Source organism: Trachinotus anak, unplaced genomic scaffold (genome assembly GCF_046630095.1).
Source record: "Trachinotus anak isolate AG129_WGS33_773 ecotype Australia unplaced genomic scaffold, CSIRO_AGI_Tana_v1 ptg000014l, whole genome shotgun sequence".
Lineage (NCBI taxonomy): Eukaryota > Metazoa > Chordata > Actinopteri > Carangiformes > Carangidae > Trachinotus > Trachinotus anak.
The window spans coordinates 4,814,129-4,835,113 of NW_027273865.1; the positions used below are offsets into that span (position 1 = coordinate 4,814,129).

Sequence of the window (20,985 nt, forward strand, 5' to 3'; positions counted from 1 at the left end):
TTATATTTTGCTGTTTCTTATTCATCCTCCTCAATATAGTCTTTCCCAGTGAAAACCAGAACTATTCTATTGAGCACTGAGGTCGTACCACCATTCCATAAGAGAACAGGTTTGAGTGGCATGGATGAACTTGTTGTGCTCTGCTTGGAACAAACAAAAGATTTGCCCCATCAACACCATTAAATTCCTCAACATGGAACACATACCTCCCATCACACCTAACAACGAGCCTGTTGCTGTAATGAATGCGTCCCTGTATCTCACTTGGTATATCACTTTTACTTTTTTCTATCCTTAAACTGACAGCTGGGAGAAAAGGGCAAGAGACACTATCATTTCAGCAGTGTTGTTGAGTGGTATATCCCCTTGTTCTCCAGTGCATGTTAAGAAAAGCGAAATAAGCACTGTTGTGAACAGGTGTTTGGAAATCAGATGTCAGACTATCGATGCTCTGGCCATCAACAGTGTAGCTCCCAGAATACTTGTAAGCTCTGATGTCCTGAATGCTGAAGGTGAAGGTCCATGGTGTGCCAGTGTAAATCCTGGATGTGTAGTCATTTTGTTTTTGGTCACTGAGTGAAGATGTGAAGGGCAGAGCATTAAACTGAAACCCCTGCAACTTGCTGGCCTGGTACTGTGAGGCATGGAGTGTGTATAAGTTCTCAGGCGGTATCATTGGGAAACGGATGAGCTTCAGAAGGATCTCAGGAATAGTTGTGTTTCCTTGGGCTGCTGCCCATTTCTCCAGCTGACTCAGGAGGACGGTTTCATTATGCACCACAACGTCTGAACAAGACCTTTGAGCTTTGACCGTGTCAAATGGAAGATTAGTCCAGGCAGGGGAACGGATCAGCGCCTCATAGTTCCATGCCAAGTAGCGAAGACAGACTTCCTGCAGTGCCTCATCACCTGTACGAACTGCGTACTCATAGAAAGACTTGTGATGGTAGAAAATCTCATCCTCTGGGAGGAAGAATCTGAAAATATTATCAGCTTCATCCTGAACTTCTTTCAGACCCCAGTCAAATGCCATCTTGAGAATGCAGAGGGCGGAGGCCAGGGTGATTTTGATCTTTCTCGTGTAGAAATATCTGAAATCCAAACATTTTAATGGTTAAGGCTCAGGTATGACCAACATAAGACATACAACAATTTGTTAAAAGTGTTTCTATAATTTTGGAATAAGATATTGAATTCAAGTCACTTAATAGTGCATGATGTTACATGATGAAAATTTAAATCAGCTGATCATTGTTCAAATATAGTAAAAGATTATCAGACACTGACATCATCACAAACTCATTATAAATACTTGTGGTAGTTTAATAATCAAAATGGATTGTAAAAAAAATTATACAAAGAAAAGTAAGCATTGTACTTTTATACCTTGTCCACCAATTAACTTATTTTTTGTTTTTGGAAACCTTAATTTTGTTAAGTCTTGGCACATATTTATTCATTTACCTATTTATTTTCCCCATGAAACATTTAGTTTTCCTCACCACATTCCCATTCTCCAATGCTTTTATATGAATGAGAAAGGCATGTTGAGGGCAATCACAGACTTTGTGGTAAGCCGTCAAAAACACTTAAATTAGCTAGAAAACTGAACTTTTCAGCTGGCCACCCACCTGAAACTTATAAAAATACACCACTCAGCGCTCTGACATGCATGGACATGCCCAGTCACTACCATGTAAGTATCAGGAAAGTGAGAAATGTAGAAAGGAAATAAAGAAGTAGATAATTGATAAGACGTGCCAAAAGCCAAAAAGTACCAAAAAAGTAGGATTGAATGCATTGAAATATAAAATGATGAAGTAAAAGTTACATCGAAGATTCAACTACCAATTTTATGTATTGATGTATTTGGTTATTTTGTTGATCTATCTGGCAACCATTTACTCAGTTTTGTCAGTTCTGTTTTTGTACATGCTCCACCCTCTAACAAGCTTCACTGCGGGTTTACTTCATCGAGGTCAGGGTCCGTCTCCTACCCTCCAATGCTCACTGTCACTCCTTTCTTTGAGGGTTGGGACGACAAGTGGCAAGTTTGATTGGTCGTATGCCTTTGCCATCCAGATGGCCATCATTTGCAGAAGGTGCACATGTGCTAAGCCTTCAACATCTGTGGCAGTAGTTGGCAACTGGCAGCCTGCATACCAAGGCAGGGGAGCTGGGCAAATTCGAGCTTCAGTGTCTGGTAGGAGATACAAAAAATGTACTGCCAGTACAGGGCGTCGCCCCATCTCTTACATCCTCCCTAAAGGCTTTTCTCCCTATCCAACTATCTGTGACACACAATCTGTTTCAGTTGCAAGCACACTAATTGATAAGAGGCACACCACCAAGGTGGCAGCGTTTCGCTTTCTCTCTTCCCATGGAGCCTCAATGGTGTAAACCAGGAGTGAAGCCTGATAGCCCGTGGAGGGCTATAAATGTACTCACAGAACTGCAGTTACAGCCAGGTAACTTCTTTTTCCCGTGCCCCACACACACAGAGACAGAAACAGCTTGAAGTTGCTTCGTACCTGACAAAGGTTTTGGCATGTTCACTGCAGTCAGAGGTGAGAATAATGCTGAGGCTGTTTAAGTCTGGTTGTGACGTTTTGAGGTTTGAGTTCAGAGAAAGGATGAGCCCATGAGCACAGATTGTCTCAGTGGTACTGTTGTCCACCACCACAGCAATGTTTATATTGCAGTCACGTCCACTGTCAAACAGCTCTCCCAGCTGATGAGAGAGGCTTGTGTGGTGGTCCAAACTGTACTCTTGGCAGAGAAGTCTGTCAGTAATTTCAGAGTCTGATAGAGATGAATATGGGCATAGTAAGTGATGTGGGTTCAATATGTTTGGAAAAGAAATTCAAATATTTTCAGTTCAACTTTGGCTGCCTTACCTTTTTCACATCGGACACCAGCATCCTCACCATGACTGCAGTCATGAACCCCCCCACCCAGAGAACTGACATTGGCACAGGTTTGCCTCTGTCCCCTCACAGGCTAGATTATCCATCCAGATCTCGCCTTCCCCTAACACAACAGCAAACACAAAAAAAGAAATATGCAGTTTTATGATGGCAATATTGTCACCTGTAGCAAACATTGTTCATATTGTAATTACAGCACTTGTTGTGAGTGGATCTCACTTCCACAGCAAATCTAGTACTTCCTTACCCTGGCCAAATGTGGCTGATTGCTGAGCTTCTCTTGCTCCGAGGAAACAGAGTTGCCGACACACCATTTCTGCTGCATTCATGTCTCAGTTGTCATCACACACAGTTCCCCAAGCACCATCATGAAAGATCTCCACCCGGCCCTCAGAAGAGTCTTCACCTCCAGCCAACCTGATAAAACCTTCCTCTTGAGCTAAAGTGGTGTAAAAAGAAATCAGTTAGATGTTATGTACTAACCAACCAGTGTCCAGTGTTTGTTAATTTAATAGATAAAGAAGTTTATACTTACATAAGTATACCCTTTGTGAGGTTGTGCTTTGTGTTACAGTTCTGGTCATCATTATAAAAAAGTTATATTAGTTAAAGTTCAATGCTTTTAGGATCAACAATTATAAAGATATTTTAGTACATGGGCAAAAAAAAAAAAAGCGTCTCAAGTCAAATATCTAAGTATTATCCTTGATCCAACCCTTAGCTTTAAAAACCATGTAAAAAGACTGAGTAACACACTGAAATTCAACCTGTGAAATTTTAGACATATAAGAAATTCCCTTACTTCAGAGGCATGTAGTAGTTACCTAAATGCAGTGATCATTCCACACCTGTTGTACTGTGTCACAAGTTGGTCTCAGGCAGGTAAAACAACGCTACGACCTCTTGAATCATTATATAAAGGGATCCATGCCAAAAAACCTCACCATTATCACCACTGTCAATTACTTATTAAATATGATTTTTTTAATTTTGAAAATTTGATAATGCATTCTAATCTTTGCCAAAAAAAAAATATCAATATCAAAATTATCTATAATGCTGTTGCTCCTCCTTTAAAAAAATATGTTGGACTTTGCTCTGAAAACACAACACGAGCGACTCGATCAGCTACAAGGGGAGAATGCAGTATTCCACCACACAAAACCTCATTTGGCAAATCTTCCTTTTCTTTTCTGGCCTTGTACTAACTACAGATCATTTTCACACTTAACAAGGCATTGGATATTGTTGGCTTGGGTTATGTGGTGATTGACATATGTATGTAGTTGGAGTTTTATGGTGTGAAAATGACTGGTTTTGGAAGTTGTGTTTGCAACTTTCTGTTTGTGTCTTTGTGTGCTGAGAACAGAACAACAGCTTTACAGGAAAAGAACAGTTTACTTACCAAGACACAAGCTGACACTCAGCAAAAAGATGCAGAATAATAAAGTATTTTCTTTCATTTTGATTGTAGTACACTGGGGAAAACAAGGAGCAGCTTTAAGTTCTTTAAAAATGTTCATGACATTTGTCAAATGGTGATCATTGTCTACTGTTTCCTTACACCCAGACATAACAACAGTGACAGTAACTTAACAGGCTGTTTTTCCAGCCTGTTAAGTTACTGTCACTTTTATTTTGTAACTCAGTTTAGGATAAAAATAAATTTCAGGAAAGCAAACATAAGATCCCATAGACATGTAACATAAGTGGGTTTTCTAGCATATAACTCAATAAACACAATGAAATTTTAAAGAACATCTATAGTGTGACAAACTATGTCTTTCTCTTAACAAATCACGTGTAATGCCGATTTTCTTATTAAATACTTAATGAACTTACCAGAACTCTAAATGAAGTGAATGAACGAGAAGCACCTCAGTGAAGAAACAAACTGAAATCTGTGCCAAGTTTAATAAACTGTATGCAGAGATTTTCCAGGAATCGCCACACCCATCAAAGGGGTGTTATCCAGAAAAAATATCTGATGCCAATATTTGTTTTGTTTTGTTTTGTTTTGTTTTGTTTTGTTTTGTTTTGTTTTGTTTTGTTTTGTTTTGTTTTGTTTTGTTTTGTTTTGTTTTTGAATGAATTAATTGGGATTAAATGAACATTGTAGAAACATTGTCTTAATATAATTTTTGGTTTACATTGGGGTCCAAAAGTGTATGTCTGTGGTCTCAGACTTTTGGATCCCACTGTACCTCCATGACATGCTCACATTATTGATTTATAAATTGAGTAAATAAAAATAAATTAGAGGTGATCATTTAGCCCTGTAATATTCACTGCACTCATTTGATTGCTGGTTCCGAGACCACAATGCAGTAGCTTTACAAAAGAAGGGCAAAAGACCACAGCACAATATTCAAACTTAAAATGTCCCTTTATTATACAATACAAAAACATAAAAAACTAAAGAAAGATAATAAAAGACTATACAGTATCAATCCCTCTCTATGAGCCACAACAGCTAAGTGGGCTGGTTGTTCACACCTCACAATCCTCTGGAAGCCCAGGTCAGCGATCATCAGACAGCGATGGTAGGAGAGGTTACCAGTGTACACAGAGACACACAGAATATAAAATCAATCTGAAAAGCAATAGCTGTAATTGTAACGAGAAAATTAACTCACATCGCACAAATTCTAAACTCCCTTCATTGTTATTCATACTTGACTTTAAAGCATTAGCCTATACCACACTAATTTCAATGGATTCACTTGTGGAATTCCCAAGATATTGGTTGTGTCCAGAATCACTCACCCAATCACGGATTCATTCACCCCTCACTACTCACTATCCAGGGATCTCAATGTAGAGGACTGGAGAGTGAGCCCATCAGTAAAATTGAAAAACAACCACTTGGTTGTGCACTACTTTTCATGATGCATTGTGGGATACTATGAGTCCACTGTATTGGGTATAATAATTCTCACTATACATTTGGACAACACTACAACATATCGAACTTCCCATATAGTGGACTATACAGGAAGTAGTGAGAGTGACAACCATTGTGTTCACAGGGCGAAAACATGTTTGTGAGGTCACTGTGAGCTTGACCTTTGACCCTTGACCACTAGAATATTAACAGTTGATCTTTGAGTCCAACTGAATATTTGTGCCAGATTTGAAAAAAATTGTCAACGACCAGTTTGGCATCAAAGCAGACATAGGCACAAATACTTCCAATCAATTAACTTTTAAAATGGGAAAAAGTGTAAATCTGTGTGCTGTGGCAGAGATACTATGGTTGAAGAAGATGATAAAATCCCAGACATTTAATTCCTACATGCTATTAAGTTTATCTGTACAAGTGGTGATTCAAGCACTATATTATTATTATTATTATTATTATTATTATCATCATCATTATCATTATTTAATTATTCGAATTGTTTTCCGACCTTATTAACACAAGAGTATGTACATGAAACATTTACACACACACTGTCCACACCAGGGATACAACCAAAGCATTAAAACAAATATGATAATGTCAATCAATGGAAACAGAAAAATAATAACATAAATACAGTTCAACAACTCACTATCAGTTCGTACTTTATTTGACAAAAATACTATGCATTTTCTAATTTTTATGATCCAATTGTACTATAATGAAGAAGTTCTTGACAAAAGTGAGAAAAATTTTGTCAGTTTCTTTTTGTGAATGTGAATTTTTACTGTTTTCAATAAACAGAATAAAATCATTTCCACTGTGAAAAAAATGTTATTACTAGTTGTAAGTCATTGTGATTATCAATATTTTAAAATGTATTATCATTCTTAAAATAAAGCGTTATTATTATTATTATTATTATTATTATTGTTATTGTTATTTAAAAATAATAATAAGGCAGTTCATTCTTTAGCCTATAGAAGGCGCTTATGCCATAAAAATCACAGAAGAAGAAGAAGCAGCCGAAGAAGAAGGTGGACTTTCCGGCTTTGCACTGCTGCAGTTTGACTGTTGTTTCCTCTTACACCAGAGTTATTAATGATAATTTAAAAATAACGAAAGTGGCTGATAAAGAAGAGGAGCGGCTGTTACACGTTTCATCAAAATGAAGTGAGTGTTTCTGCTAAAAACAGGAAATAAAATAAACAGCTCCTGCAGACGTAATGTGTTTTCAGTGCTAGCATGATAACATGAAGTTTATCAATGACTAACTATCCGAGTTAAATTGACATTTAAACCTGACACTGTCAGCTGCGGTTTATTCAGGCTTTTGTCTAAAAGTCGGTCTGTGTGTTCGTGTAATTAGAGGTGATTTATAAAACCAGCGTCCACGTTAGCTTAGCTTCATCACATGTGTGGTGCTACTTTAACAGAGTGTCAACAACCGAATTTCAGTTTTTCACTTTATTTACAAACAACCTTCATATTTTTGTCGCCTGTAACATGTTTTTGTATTAAATTTTGATATTATTAGGAATTGTTGTTGCACATAGCTTGGAAATAGTGACAAAAAAATTTAAATGCATGTAAATAAAGTCATGCACTTGATGAATAGTTCTCGGTTATGTCGTCCCTGCATGTCTATCATAATTAAGTTTGTGAAACCGTTATTAAATGCCATTCTGTGTGATATTGAAAAGGTTTTACCAAGTTTTAGATTTAAGTGCCGTGATGTTGCTTTTCGTGTCATACAAATACTTACATACACACAAAGAAATTGTAGTATGTGTGAAGTCAATTACAAATATTGTTTTATTCCAGGCTCAACATTGAGGGACTGTTGGTGTATTTTCCATATGACTACATCTATCCGGAGCAGTACTCCTACATGCTGGAGCTGAAGAGGACACTGGATGCGAAGGTGGGTGGTGTTGCAGTATCTCTGTTTATTACACAGGATATACAGATTCAGTTCATTTAGTTTGTTTAAACTGTGTTGTAGGTAAACAGCTCATTTTCATACGCAGTTGCTGGGCAGGTGAAGACACACATAACAAAACAAAACATAATAACATATTCTCATATGTCAGTGTGATAACATGCACATACACTCACCAAGGAAAATGTGGACATAAAAGGCTGCACACAGTCAGCAACAATACTCAGATAGGCTGTGACATTCAAACCATAACTGATTGGGGGATTTAATAAAATATTCCCCCAGTCCCCACACCATTACATCACCACCAGCCTGGTCTGGCAAGGCAGGTTGGGTCTGTGGATTCATGCTGTTTACACCAAACTGTGACCCTACCTTCTACTGCCTCAGCACAAATCCAGATTTATTCAATAAGGCTAAGTTTTTTTTCAGTCTTCACCTGTCCAGTGTTGTTGAGTCTGTGTCCACTGCTGCCTCAGGTTTCTGTTCTTGGCTGACAGGAGAGGAACCTGACCTGGTTTCCTGCTGTTGTAGCTCATCCAAGGCTGAACATGTTGTTTATTCTGAGGCTTTTCTGCTCACCACAGATTTAAAGACCGGTTAACTGAGCTACTGTAGCCTTTCTGTCTGCAGAACTACTGCTCATTAGGTGTTTCTGGCACATTTTTGTAAATTAGAGACTGTGTGCAGTGTCAGAAATTCTTAAACCAGCTTAAAATCAGGTCAAAGTCACTAAGATCACATTTTACTCCATTCTGATTGTTTGTTGTGAACAGTAACTGAAGCTCTTGATCTGTTAATGCATGCTTTTATGCATTGCACTGCTGCCAGATGATTGGCTGATTAGATAATAATAAGCAGATGTACAGGTGTTCCTAATAAAGTGCTTGGTGAGTGTATGTCAATATCAGTTCTGAAAGAGGTGCTCAGATCATTTACTGAGCTAGAGATAGTAATACAACAGAGCAGAAATACTGTTACAGGTAAAATTCATGCATTTAAAATTTTATTGAACTAAAAGTACATAAATATAATAATAGCATAATAAAGTGTCAAAAGTAAAAGTACTCATGTTGAAAAATTGATCCTCCTATACTTCAATATCAACAAAGTCTTTAATCTATAATAAATATGTCACTGTTTCTTCTTTTGTATTAATAATCTTAATATGCAATCTAATCACAGCTGTAAGATAAATGTAGTGCAGTAAAAAGTACAATAGTTTACTCATGTAAAGTACAACTACCTCAAAATTGCACTTGTGTACAATACTTGAGTAAATGGACTTAGTTACTTTCCAATCTGCTGGTCAATACAGATACTGGAGTTAACACATGGTGGAGTTCCATTCAGAGGGAATTAGTGATAATTGATTATATTTAAAGAAAATGTTCACATTTTTTCTCAAACTTAAAACAATGATTACATCATATCCCATATTAATGTTGAAAGAGTTGTTGGTCATTGTACAGAACAGCTACACAGCATTCATCTTGTGTCTGTGTGTTTTGCTGCCATCGCCTGCTGTTTACCTTCAGGGTCATGGAGTCCTGGAGATGCCCTCAGGGACAGGGAAGACCATCTCTCTGCTGTCCCTCATCGTTGCCTACCAAAGGGTGAGTTCAGCTTCTCTCTCAGACTTTCTGTGCTTTCAGATTGTGCTGGAGACATCGTCCACTGTGGCCTCACACCAGCCAGTGTCACACAAACACCCTAATATGTGAGCTTCTCTCTCTCAGGCCTTTCCTCTGGAAGTGACAAAGTTAATATACTGCTCCAGAACAGTTCCTGAGATCGAGAAGGTGAGTCAGTGTCGAAGAAATTCACACTCAGCTCAAAGAGGTGAAAGGTGTAATTCAGTTTCATGTATGAAAAACATTTAATAGTCACTTCAACAGTAATAAGAGGAAGATGCTGTACACGTCAACACAACTTGTATCATGTATTGTAATTAGGTTGTGGAGGAGCTGAGGAAACTGATGGAGTTTTATTCCAAGGAAACTGGAGAAAGCAACAACTTCCTGGCTCTGGCTCTTTCCTCCAGGAAAAACCTCTGCATCCACCCTGAGGTACAGCCACCTCACACACAACACAGGAAACGCAAACACACTAACAAATAAGTATGAAGCAGACATTACATTGTCTTGTAGATACAGGATTGAGCTTTCTGTCCTTCTTTCTCTGTTGTTGAAAGATGAAACAAATGCTTGTGTACCTTGACTGTGATCAGGATCCTCTGTTTTTATCCAGGTGAGCTCTCTGCGTTTCGGTAAGGAGGTCGATGGGAAGTGCCACAGTCTGACGGCGTCATACATCCGTGCACAACGCCACAGCGACCCCAACCTGCCCGCCTGTCGTTTCTATGAGGTAGGAAATCGCAGAGTTCATCTGATTCAGACTCATAACAAGTCTCCTAACAACTGTCTGCTGCTCTTGTCTCCTTGAACCTCATTCCTGGTTGTGGTTTGTCTCTGCAGGAGTTTGATGCAGTCGGTCGACAGGTGCCTCTTCCTGCTGGCATCTACAACCTCGATGACCTGAAGGACTTTGGCAGGAGGAAAGGCTGGTGTCCTTACTATCTGGCTCGCTACTCAGTAGGTTGCACTGCAGATTTCAACAAACATGACACATTCAGCCTGGTGTGGAAAAAAAAAGCCTCCTAGTTTTCTGTGAAAGCCAATTTTGGATGAATTTATAGTTGGTTTGATTGTGAAGAGCTTAAAACAAGCACACCTTTTTGAGAACAAAATAACTGAATTGACAGCTCCACAGATTAAATCATTTGTATCAGGCAAAATATGTGTGAGTGATCGTTTCATTTACTGAAAACCACTGTTCTCCTGACTTTATTTGCTCTCAGATCCTGCATGCCAACATCGTGGTGTACAGCTACCACTACCTGCTGGACCCTAAGATAGCTGACCTGGTGTCCAAAGAGCTGGCCAAGAAATCGGTTGTGGTGTTTGATGAGGCTCATAATATAGGTAAGGAACTGAAGTCACATTAAGATTTAGTGAAATAAAATGTGATATTAATTTTATAAATGGGATATTTTTTTTTATTGGCTTAATGTTTATTATTGTAAATGTATTTAATGAAAGAGATTTAATGTTCCTTCTCTTCTGAAGTCTTTTAATTCCTCCTCTTTTTCTCTGCTGTTTCTCTCCCTCTCTCTTCAGATAATGTGTGTATCGACTCCATGAGTGTGAACATCACCAGGAGAACGCTGGACCGCTGCCAGAACAATGTGGATACTCTCCAGAACACCATACACAAGTAAGAGGCTTTCAGCAGCAGCAGGTACTGAAACACTGAGCTCGTTCCACCTCAGTACCGTCTCATAAGGTCAAGGTAGAAGGCAAGATGTCTGAAACATGCCACACAGTGCACTGAATCCACACTGTTCTTTGTATCATAGTCAGAGTGATGTGTATCCCACAATTCACCACGGTCTACTGTGTATTTAAGCTGTCCTTAATCTTCAAATGGTTGAAGTTTATATATTGATGAGCTGAAATATTATTTTATGATGTACTCTACACAGTTAAGGCATCATCTAAACAGATGGTTATCTGTCAGTGTCAACAATCCTCACAACAGTTACAGACATTACATTGTCAAAATCAAACTATAACAACAACAAAATTTGATAACAATCAAACTATAATTAAAACAGAAACCATTCAAAATAATCACCTGTCTCTTTTATGTAAAGGCTTCTGCATTGGGTTGCTTTACTAATATTATTGATCCTCTCAGCTCCTCTGCATTTGTTTTTTTATCTGTCATCTGATTGCAGCTGTAATTCTGTTTGATTGATCCAACTTACCTGTGCATTACGTGAAACCAAACAACCAAGACCCATTAATCTTTATATTTGCATGAGCCACAGAATTATTCAAGCATGTCCCAGTCAGCTCTGATAAACCTTCCAGTCAGGCAGTTACTAGAAATACATCTCACATGTGGGCACTTTAGGTTTCACAAATACCACAAGTGTAAGTATCGGGATGCATCTGTTGTTTCCTCATGAAGCGCATCAACTTCATGTTGTGGTCTCTGCTCTGCCTGTCCTGCTCTCTGACAGGATAAAGGAAACGGACGCTGCTAAGCTGAAGGAGGAGTACAGGCGACTGGTGGAGGGGCTGAAGGAGGCCAATGTTGCCAGGGAAACAGATGTCTACCTCTCAAATCCAGTGCTACCAGATGAAATTCTTCAAGGTACCGCCACCAACAGGATTGGACATTTCATTGAGTTCAGGATGATGGTTTATATGAAAACACAAAACCAAAAGGTTGACACTGTCTTTCTGCTCTCTCTCTCTCTCAGAGGCAGTTCCTGGTACGATTCGCACAGCCGAGCACTTTGTTGGCTTCTTGAGGCGTTTCCTGGAGTACCTGAAGTCTCGTCTGAGGGTCCAACATGTCGTACAGGAGAGTGCCCCCCAGTTCCTCAAAGACATCTTCGACAAAGTCTGCATTGACCGCAAGCCTCTTAGGTGAGTGTCCACTTTAGCAATATGTTAAAAATGAAATCACAATTTTATGAATCTACCTTTCTCCTTGAATTCTCCACACAAGTAGCTTTAGTCAGTGGTGTGGTGTCATGTGATCATGACACCACACCAGTCTCTGGTTCAGCAGCTAAATTACTTTTTTTTCATTAGCAACCTCCAACTCACTCTGTTGCTGGCACACTCATCCTCTCTTAAGCCAAGGCTAAAAATATCCTACATGTCTGTGAGATCCAGATTATTATTTGGATCTGCACCAAATTGTCAGAGATATCAACACCATGAATATTCCTTGTTTTTTTTTTTTTTTTAAATCAAGATACACACATTATCTCCTGAGAAACTGACAAACATGTTGAGCTTTGTCACAATGTTTAGGGAATTCCTGGAGCTGCTCCTCTAACTGGATCGGCTCCAAAATGTATTGGGTCCTTTTCTGGCCTGTGCCTCATTCATTCCACTAAATTTGGTGCAGAGTGGGTCAGTACTTTTTGCCTCATCCTGCTCACCACACACACACACACACACACACACACACACACACACTCTCTTTTGTGTTACACGTCACTCCTCTGACTCCAGAACTCCGGTTTGCTATGTAAAATCACACAGTGCAGCAGCATTATTCCAGCTTTGTGTGGTTCAGCATAAACAACGAGGTGTCTTCTTAACGACAAAGTGCAGGATTACTGTATGAAAGAGGCGAGTGTTCGCCTTTTAAATCCCCTCTCTCCTGAATCTTTTACCCCTGCCCCCTGTGTCTCTCTCCAGGTTTTGTGCAGAGCGGTTGCAGTCATTACTACGAACTCTGGAGATTGCCGACATCGCAGACTTCTCAGCTGTTACTCTCATCTCCAACTTCGCTACCCTGGTCAGCACCTACAGCCAAGGTACGAAAACTCCTCTGTACATCTGTCAATAGTCCAGTCAGACACTGTTAGCAAATCTGTTACTCTGAGATGTGTGGCAGAAGTCAGATTTAGCCTTTTCTCTCAAAGGTTTATTCTGTTTTTGAATCAGGAAGAATCAGGAAGTGCCCATCACACGTTTCTTTTCCACAATGCTGCTCTATTGTTTCAACAAATCTTCATAAAAGAAAAAACAAATATCCCAAAGACAGTTAAAGTAAAAAACTTTGTTTGGTCTGTAAAAACTGTAAGATTTTCTTATCCTCCTTGAGAATTTCTTTCTCTCTGTCTGAAGGTTTTACCATAATCATTGAGCCCTTTGAAGACAGAACTCCAACCATCGCCAACCCTGTGCTGCACTTCAGGTGAGGGAGAGTTGACAAACATTGTTGAACTGTTAGCAGAGGTGATCTGTGATTGATCTGGTGCAAAACAGGCTGAAATATCAGCAGAATTTCAAACATCAATATTTACTCACAACATCACTACACGGTGCAAAGATTTAAGACCTTTTGATTTGTTTTGAGATTTATGGTTGTTAATCAGTATTAATAACTCCAGAGACATTTTCCTGACCATCTTCCTGCTAAAATTGTCAGCTGCTCCACCGCTGAGGAACCATGAGCAGCTGACCAACGCTGCAACACTGAGACGCCTCATTGTGAAGCTCAGAAAAGCAAAGCAGTTATTATTTCTAGGGATGTGATTTTTAAATAAAGTGATTCCAATGATGTAATCACACAAAGGCAAACTTAAGACAAAAGGCAACATTTATTCACGCTAAACTGCGTTAAACCTGCGTTCTCGACTACGCTGTAGGGACGCAGGTCCTTCGAGATAAAACAGGCGATGGATTAAGTTATTTTTTTGGCCCGTTCAGAGTTGGCTGGGAGTTTGTTGACAAATTGGTGTAGTGTACGTTGGCTGGCTGCTGGAGGTGGCTGTTGTTCCGCCGTCGCTCCTTTTAACTCTGGGTGGTGACGTGCGATGTGTGCACGGGCATTTGTAGTGTTTCCAAAGTACTTCACCTTTGTTTTGCAAACCTTGCATACTGAATGATTCATCTAGAGCTGCTGTGTCCCAGGAAGATAATAAAACCCAAAATGAGTCCAAACTCCTGCCTTCATTGAAGATGGGACTGGCTGAATTTGTTGCTCCTCCATGGCTCCCTTCACAGTAGAGTTGTGCTGCGTCTTTTTTTTTTTTTTCCAAGTTGCTGCAACTCTGTGTACGGAAGCCTGTGGGGGCGCGCAGAGAGACGGAGGAACGTTAATAAAAAATCGATTTTTGAAGTTTATGAATCGATTCAGAATTGTGGATGATTAGAATCGCGATTCTTATGTGAATCGATTTTTTCCCCCCACCCCTAATTATTACACTATTTTACACAATGATGATGGTGATTAGATGTTTCTGTTGGATTGAGGCACTAGTTTATTGACTACAGGTCATAGCCAATCAAAGGGATTGATTAAATATGTGAGATGATGCAGAAGTGAGCCTGTGTTATATAAATAGTGAAAACAAGTGAATGTTCTGATCTTTATTTTCTGTCTTTGTTCGCCTCTGTCCTCAGCTGCATGGATCCATCCATAGCGATCAAACCGGTTTTTCAAAGGTTTCAGTCGGTCGTCATCACCTCAGGGGTAAGAGAGATGTCACTCTGTCTCTTTCCTCTTCACTCAGGCTTCAGTGAGGATGTTTAACACTCAGACACTCACAGACTGCGTATACAGAGCAGTGAACCATTCAAGTGAAGAATAGTTTTCTTTTCTCATTTGAATGTTGTTTCGTTTGAGAAGTTAGCTAAGTTAAAATACTTCTCCATTTCTTCTTCCGTCAGTCCTCCTCTAACACAGTGATAATGCTTAACACCTCTTACAGGAGATCATCTTCTTGTTTTATTTATTTACAGGAATTACACTTTGATTAATTGCTTCTCAGTCTTGGGTCCTTTTTTTTCAAGTCAATACTGTGATTATTTGATTTTCTGTTAGACATGCAGTCATGAAGTCTGTTCACAAAACAAATGACTGTTGACCTGCACTATTAACTGAATGCCTGCTCTCATTGTAACTGTCTTGTTTTTCTTTTTGACCTCAGACTCTCTCTCCTCTGGACATCTATCCCCGAATCCTGGACTTTCGCCCCGTTACCATGGCATCCTTCACCATGACGCTGGCACGTACCTGCCTCTGTCCTCTGGTGTGTAACCACATTCAAATACACACTTTTAAAAACACACTCACTGAGGCAGCTGCAGTGGATCCAGAGAAATTATGAAACTGGTCAAGAATTGACAGATTGTGTCACAAAGACACTGCGTCCATGACCGTGTGCAAAATCTTAATCACATAATTTCCACATTTGCAACATATTACTGATCTGTTGGAGCCTTTCCAACCATCGTTTTTATCTTTTTCTCCCTCTGTTTGTTCTTACACAGATTGTTGGAAGGGGAAACGACCAGGTGGCCCTGAGCTCAAAGTTTGAGACCAGAGAAGACTTTGGTTAGTAAAAACATCTGCAGCGTTATTGATTAGAGGAAAAAATATTTGTAACAGCTTTGATATAAATACAAATGATTTGTTTCTTTTTTAACTAGAATCATTTTATTCTTTAATCAACTACATCAGTATTATTTGTCTCTTCTGCTTCCAGCTGTGATTCGTAACTATGGCAACCTACTGTTGGAGATGTCTGCCATTGTTCCTGATGGCATAGTGGCGTTTTTCACCAGCTACGTCTACATGGAGAACATTGTGGCGTCTTGGTATGAACAGGTCAGTGTGTGATCAGACTCAGCACACACACCTGAGACTGTGTTCCTTAATTTATCTTCTCACTCATAACAAAATTAATGAATCAAATATTTAAAATATTCACAACATTTAAACAGTATAGTAAAAATGTCAGAAGGTAGTTTGGTGGCAGTTTTATTGTTAAAGCAGTATAGAGCAGATCATAAATAAAGATGGAAGCCAAAACATCCTGATCGCCTCCTGGTGGCCGGCCGGGTACAGGTCATAAACCCTGATCTCTACATGTTAGCAGATGGGACATGAGCCAAACTTAAAAAAGTCAAATACATTTTTCCAAAGGTGGTTTCTGTCATTTTAGTTAGCTCTTGCCACACTGGTGTAGGTTCAAGTGTTAATTTTTCTGCTCAGTCTGGTTTTAATTAGTATATGGTGTATGAGCAGGATCTTAACACCATGGCTCCACCAGCCAATCACTGCTCTGACTGGCTCAAATGACCTCACCAGCTCAAGATGGCGGTGCCTGTATGCGCAATATTTTGGGTTCATTATTGTATAGTGGGAGGAAGTGGAGACGTCTTGTCCATCTTTATACACAGTCATTGATTTTCTTTCTTCTTTTTTTCAGATGTCCTTGTATATGAAAAAGAAGCAGTTCCCTGATGTGAGTTTTACATGTGTATTTGCAGGGTATCCTGGAGAATATCCAGAGGAACAAGCTGATCTTCATTGAGACTCCGGATGCTGCAGAGACGAGCATGGCCTTGGAGAAATACCAGGAGGTCAGTCAGACACCTGCCACCTCACTTTGTGCTTATTATGCTATATTATTTATTATTATAATTATTATTATCAAATAATAGAAACACCTGTACTTGGGGGAAAAAACATTACAGCTGGTGTCAGGATCATGGTGATGCCTATGATTGTTCCATTCAGCATTACAAGTGCAGACTGATAGCAGTATTTTATTTACTGTTTTTTATGCTGACAGTCCTGAACTTTTGTCCTCTGACATTTCTTCATCTGTCTCTGCTCTTCAGGCGTGTGAGAACGGCAGAGGAGCCATCCTCCTGTCTGTGGCCAGAGGGAAGGTGTCTGAAGGAATAGATTTCGGTAAATGATCAGGACGCTGCAGGTCACTGAGATGACTCAACAGGAATGAAAGGAAACAATTACAAGCAGTGCAACACATTTCTTGATGGTTTTACATAACACAAAGATGCAGGAAACATTTCATCTTAAGTCAAGTGTGCGTTGAGTTCAGTTTTACAGCTTATTAACTGTGAATCTTCTGTTTTCTGTTCAGTGCACCATTTTGGCCGGGCAGTCATCATGTTTGGAGTTCCTTATGTTTACACACAGAGCCGCATCCTAAAGGTCAGAGCTTTCACTGTGTCCTCACCTGTGTCTGAAATCACTCACTGTTTACCATAAAATGCACAGTAGCCTCTGCTGTTTTCACAGAGGGTCTGAATTATGCTCTATAGTGTCTACAAGAACTCCTGCAACGGAGCTTCTCACATTTCATAGAAGACTTTCTACTCCTGTCAGTGATGATGAGGAAGTGTCCAAATGTGAATTTGCTGCTCGCTACAGAATAAATTATGGAGTGTCTATTATTATGTAGGGAGTCGTGATTGAGTGAACGAGGGAGTGATTTCAGACACAGCCCATGTCTCCACTTCACTCACTCCCACAGGACTGAAACATACACTGAGTTGTTAGTTAGTTATCATGTAGAAAAGGCCAGAAGTAATTCAGTTTAATGCAGCAGTTCTGCAACAAATCTTCCATTCATTAAGGTTCAAATGTACAGTTTGTGCTGAAACTGTTTTATATGTATTTATTCAACTTTATGGACATATGGAAGCACCTCCCCTAATTGATACAACATTCACTACATTCACTAAAATGGCCACAAAGGTGAATCAGCACCTCTCAAAAAGTGCCAACAAAACTTAACATTATACCCTCTCTGACGGACAGGAAGTAGTGCGGGGCAGTTGTATTAGACTGCAGGTGTAAATGAGTTTATATTTCATAACCTTTAGGTCCTTAGAAGTTAGATTTGACCAAACAGCTTAGAACATAAATCAGTGATGATATTCAAGTTACAAAATGAACTTATTTCTTTTTACCTACTGTACTTAACACATTTTACCTGTGATGTTTGATTACCAGAAACTTTAGTTCAACCTTTGTGTCTTTTACGTGACCTCAGATAAACTATTCACATTATCAGAAAAGTTTTAGTTTGAATCTTTTTATTTATAAATCACATCCCTTTCTTCAGTCTCACTGGATGGTTATATCATCATCATTGTTCATATTTTTTTCCCTCACTGACTGAACTGGTGTTTCAGGCTCGTCTGGAGTACCTCCGGGATCAGTTTCAGATCAGAGAGAATGACTTCCTGACGTTTGATGCCATGCGTCACGCAGCTCAGTGTGTGGGCAGAGCCATCAGAGGCAAGACTGACTATGGACTCATGATTTTTGCTGACAAGGTAGGTGATCCTTTCTCCCAGTCTAAATCTTTGTCCTCTGATCCTGCTGTAGTACAACATGCCCATAAACACAATACACAATTTCTAAGCATCATTGTGCTTCACATTCACCTCTGTTAGGTCCCATTATGACCACAGTCTTAGTGAAGGTGAATCAGTGTGTGATGTTACTCCCTCTCCTCTCCACAGCGTTATGCCCGAGCAGACAAACGTGGGAAGCTTCCTCGCTGGATTCAGGAGCACATTAACGACGGCAGTCTGAACCTCACCGTGGACGAGGCCGTCCAGCTCTCTAAGCACTTCCTGCGGCAGATGGCTCAGCCATTCAGACAGGTACGATTCACACCTGCCATGTAAAATCTCTGCTTCAAATGATTCATTTTTACTCTGCTGCTAACTAGCCTGAGAGTACTGTTAATGTAATTTCAATCAAAGTGTTCACTAACAGTCATAAGAAACAACAAAAGTAACAAGTCTGAAACTCTTCTCTCTTTTTTGTGAAAGGCCAGAGGGGACGTGGGTAAAGATGTTTTAACACACAATAGACTACATATGTTTTCATGAAATGTCAAAATGATAATTTCACATTAAAAAAGTCTCAATTGTGACTCTAATATAATTATTCCAGCATATTTAGGTTTATAAACAACTTTCTTGTGATCTCAGCATAAATATTTTGTGATCATATAAGATGAAAAAAGTCCAGAGAGGATATGCACATACTGTATATATTTATCATGTTGTGTTGACTCATGATTATGGAATAATTACAGGCTGTATGTCACCTGCAGTCTGCACTCATGTGTCTAATGTATCATAATAAAAGTAGTAAATAAATTACTTTGTCTGCTAAAAATAATTATTCTATTTAAAGTTACCTGAAGCTTGGTAGCAAACAGGATCACCAGAGGTCTTTAGACCCTCAGCAGTATCAGCTGCAGGTGGAGGCGACCCATCGGGAGCTCTGGGAGATTCCACTCATCCACCCCCAGTCAGCAGGCTAAAGTGTCATTTAAAAAGACAGTGAAAGTAGCAGATCTTGCAGTCTGTGATCACCTCACTCACCTTCTCGTTTCCCTTTCTTCCCTGTGTCTGATAACCTCTCCTGCTGTCTCTCCGTCTTCAGGAGGACCAGCTCGGTCTGTCTCTGTTGACTTTGGAACAGCTGGAGTCAGAGGAGATGCTGCAGAAAATCACTCAGATTGCTCATCAGAGTTGAAGGTGACCTACACTACATGATGTCATCACTATGGCAACGCTCAGGTTGACCCAGCTCTGGTGGTCACAATAATATTTATAAAAGCTCAGTATTTCACACATTGAGTTTACAGAACATTTTAGCACCACAGCTCTCAGCCTGACGCTCCATGTGGTGCTGTGTTTGTCCACCTAACATCCCATCATGATTCTGACAGATCCAGGCTGTTGTACAACCAAATATATACACCTACCAGAATGTGACAGGATTTGTTTTTTGTTTTTTTTAAACCATTACCACTCTCAAGTTTGCACCTTTGGTCCACTGGTCAGCATGTTTTTCAGTACTACGTACAACTTTTATAACGTACAGCATGTATGTTGTACGTTATGTTGTCTATATTTTCCTGTCACTGAAAGCAGTGAAGAAAACCAGTTCAAATCACTCAGATGATACAAATTATTGCTGTAGAAATGGCAGCTTCTCATTGAAATAACTCAAATTGTAAACTGCTGCATGGAACCATGTAGTGTTGTAACATTCAGTACTGTTGAATCCATTTTCAATTGAATCTGCTCGTTTTCAGTTTGATCTAAGTTGCCCCCTTTATCTGGCTCAGTAGAGAACACAGCATTACATGTGGAAGAAGGATTTCACAGACACTAGTGTACTCAGTGTAGGTATTCAGTATTGCTGCGAATTTTTCCCATTATGATGCAAACACTTTCTTGGTGTTACACTGTTAATATTGTCTGGAATATTATCAGCATTTTCAGAGCTACTGCAGTTTGTGGGGAAAAAAACATGTATTACGTTTCAAACACAGAAAAAGTAAACACATTGTCCTCTTTTTTTTTAAATGTAAAAAATGTTTTGTTTCAGACAAAACATGCAGATGTGTTGGAAATAAATTACAGTCGTCATCAGCAGAGCAACACATTGTATTAACAGGAATGTTATTCCATCTGTGGGTGTAACATCAATCCATATGGTGTCTGTCATACAGACAAGACTGCTGTTAGTTTACTTTACCACTGCAACTGTACATAGTCACATTTTATAGTGAATATTTGTGTATCTGTTTTTCAACCAGGAGTAAATATACATGTTTGTATTTAACAAATCTCTTGTGTTTTTCTTCTTAGAAAAGTGTTTAAAGATACATATGATTTGACTTGTTAGAGGCTTTTTCCATCCTGACAAAATCAAGTCTGCAAATACCTGAACTTAAATCTGAGAGCAGTTATTCAAACAGAAAATTTAAGTAGCAGCCCTCTGAAAACAACCCAACTTTCCATAAAGACGTAAAACACATGAAGCAATAT

The 20,985-nt window shown here is 39.3% G+C and overlaps 1 protein-coding gene and 1 pseudogene across 1 annotated transcript; one reads left to right on the forward strand and one right to left on the reverse strand.

Moving 5' to 3' along the window:
- Window positions 1-337: 337 nt before the first annotated feature.
- On the reverse strand, window positions 338-3,511 carry LOC139632403 (galectin-3-binding protein A-like; annotated as a pseudogene).
- Window positions 3,512-6,850: 3,339 nt separating this feature from the next.
- Window positions 6,851-20,783, forward strand: ercc2 (excision repair cross-complementation group 2). The gene is made up of 23 exons (XM_071496198.1): window positions 6,851-7,002; window positions 7,654-7,753; window positions 9,310-9,387; window positions 9,511-9,573; window positions 9,727-9,840; window positions 10,022-10,138; window positions 10,249-10,365; window positions 10,632-10,755; window positions 10,951-11,047; window positions 11,859-11,992; window positions 12,102-12,270; window positions 13,057-13,175; window positions 13,489-13,558; window positions 14,770-14,839; window positions 15,297-15,398; window positions 15,640-15,703; window positions 15,855-15,976; window positions 16,642-16,734; window positions 16,996-17,068; window positions 17,262-17,332; window positions 18,319-18,462; window positions 18,652-18,795; window positions 19,589-20,783. The coding sequence occupies exons 1-23, from the start codon at window positions 6,998-7,000 to the stop codon at window positions 19,679-19,681; spliced, it is 2,283 nt and encodes a 760-aa protein (XP_071352299.1). The 5' UTR covers window positions 6,851-6,997; the 3' UTR covers window positions 19,682-20,783.
- The last annotated feature ends 202 nt before the right edge of the window (window positions 20,784-20,985 follow it).

Bases quoted from the DNA above. Each gene is read 5' to 3' on its own strand.
- ercc2 (XM_071496198.1), top strand. The intron at 7,754-9,309 runs GTGGGTGGTGTT...GTTTACCTTCAG, and splicing joins AGAGGACACTGGATGCGAAG to GGTCATGGAGTCCTGGAGAT. The intron at 16,735-16,995 runs GTCAGTCAGACA...TCTGCTCTTCAG, and splicing joins CCTTGGAGAAATACCAGGAG to GCGTGTGAGAACGGCAGAGG.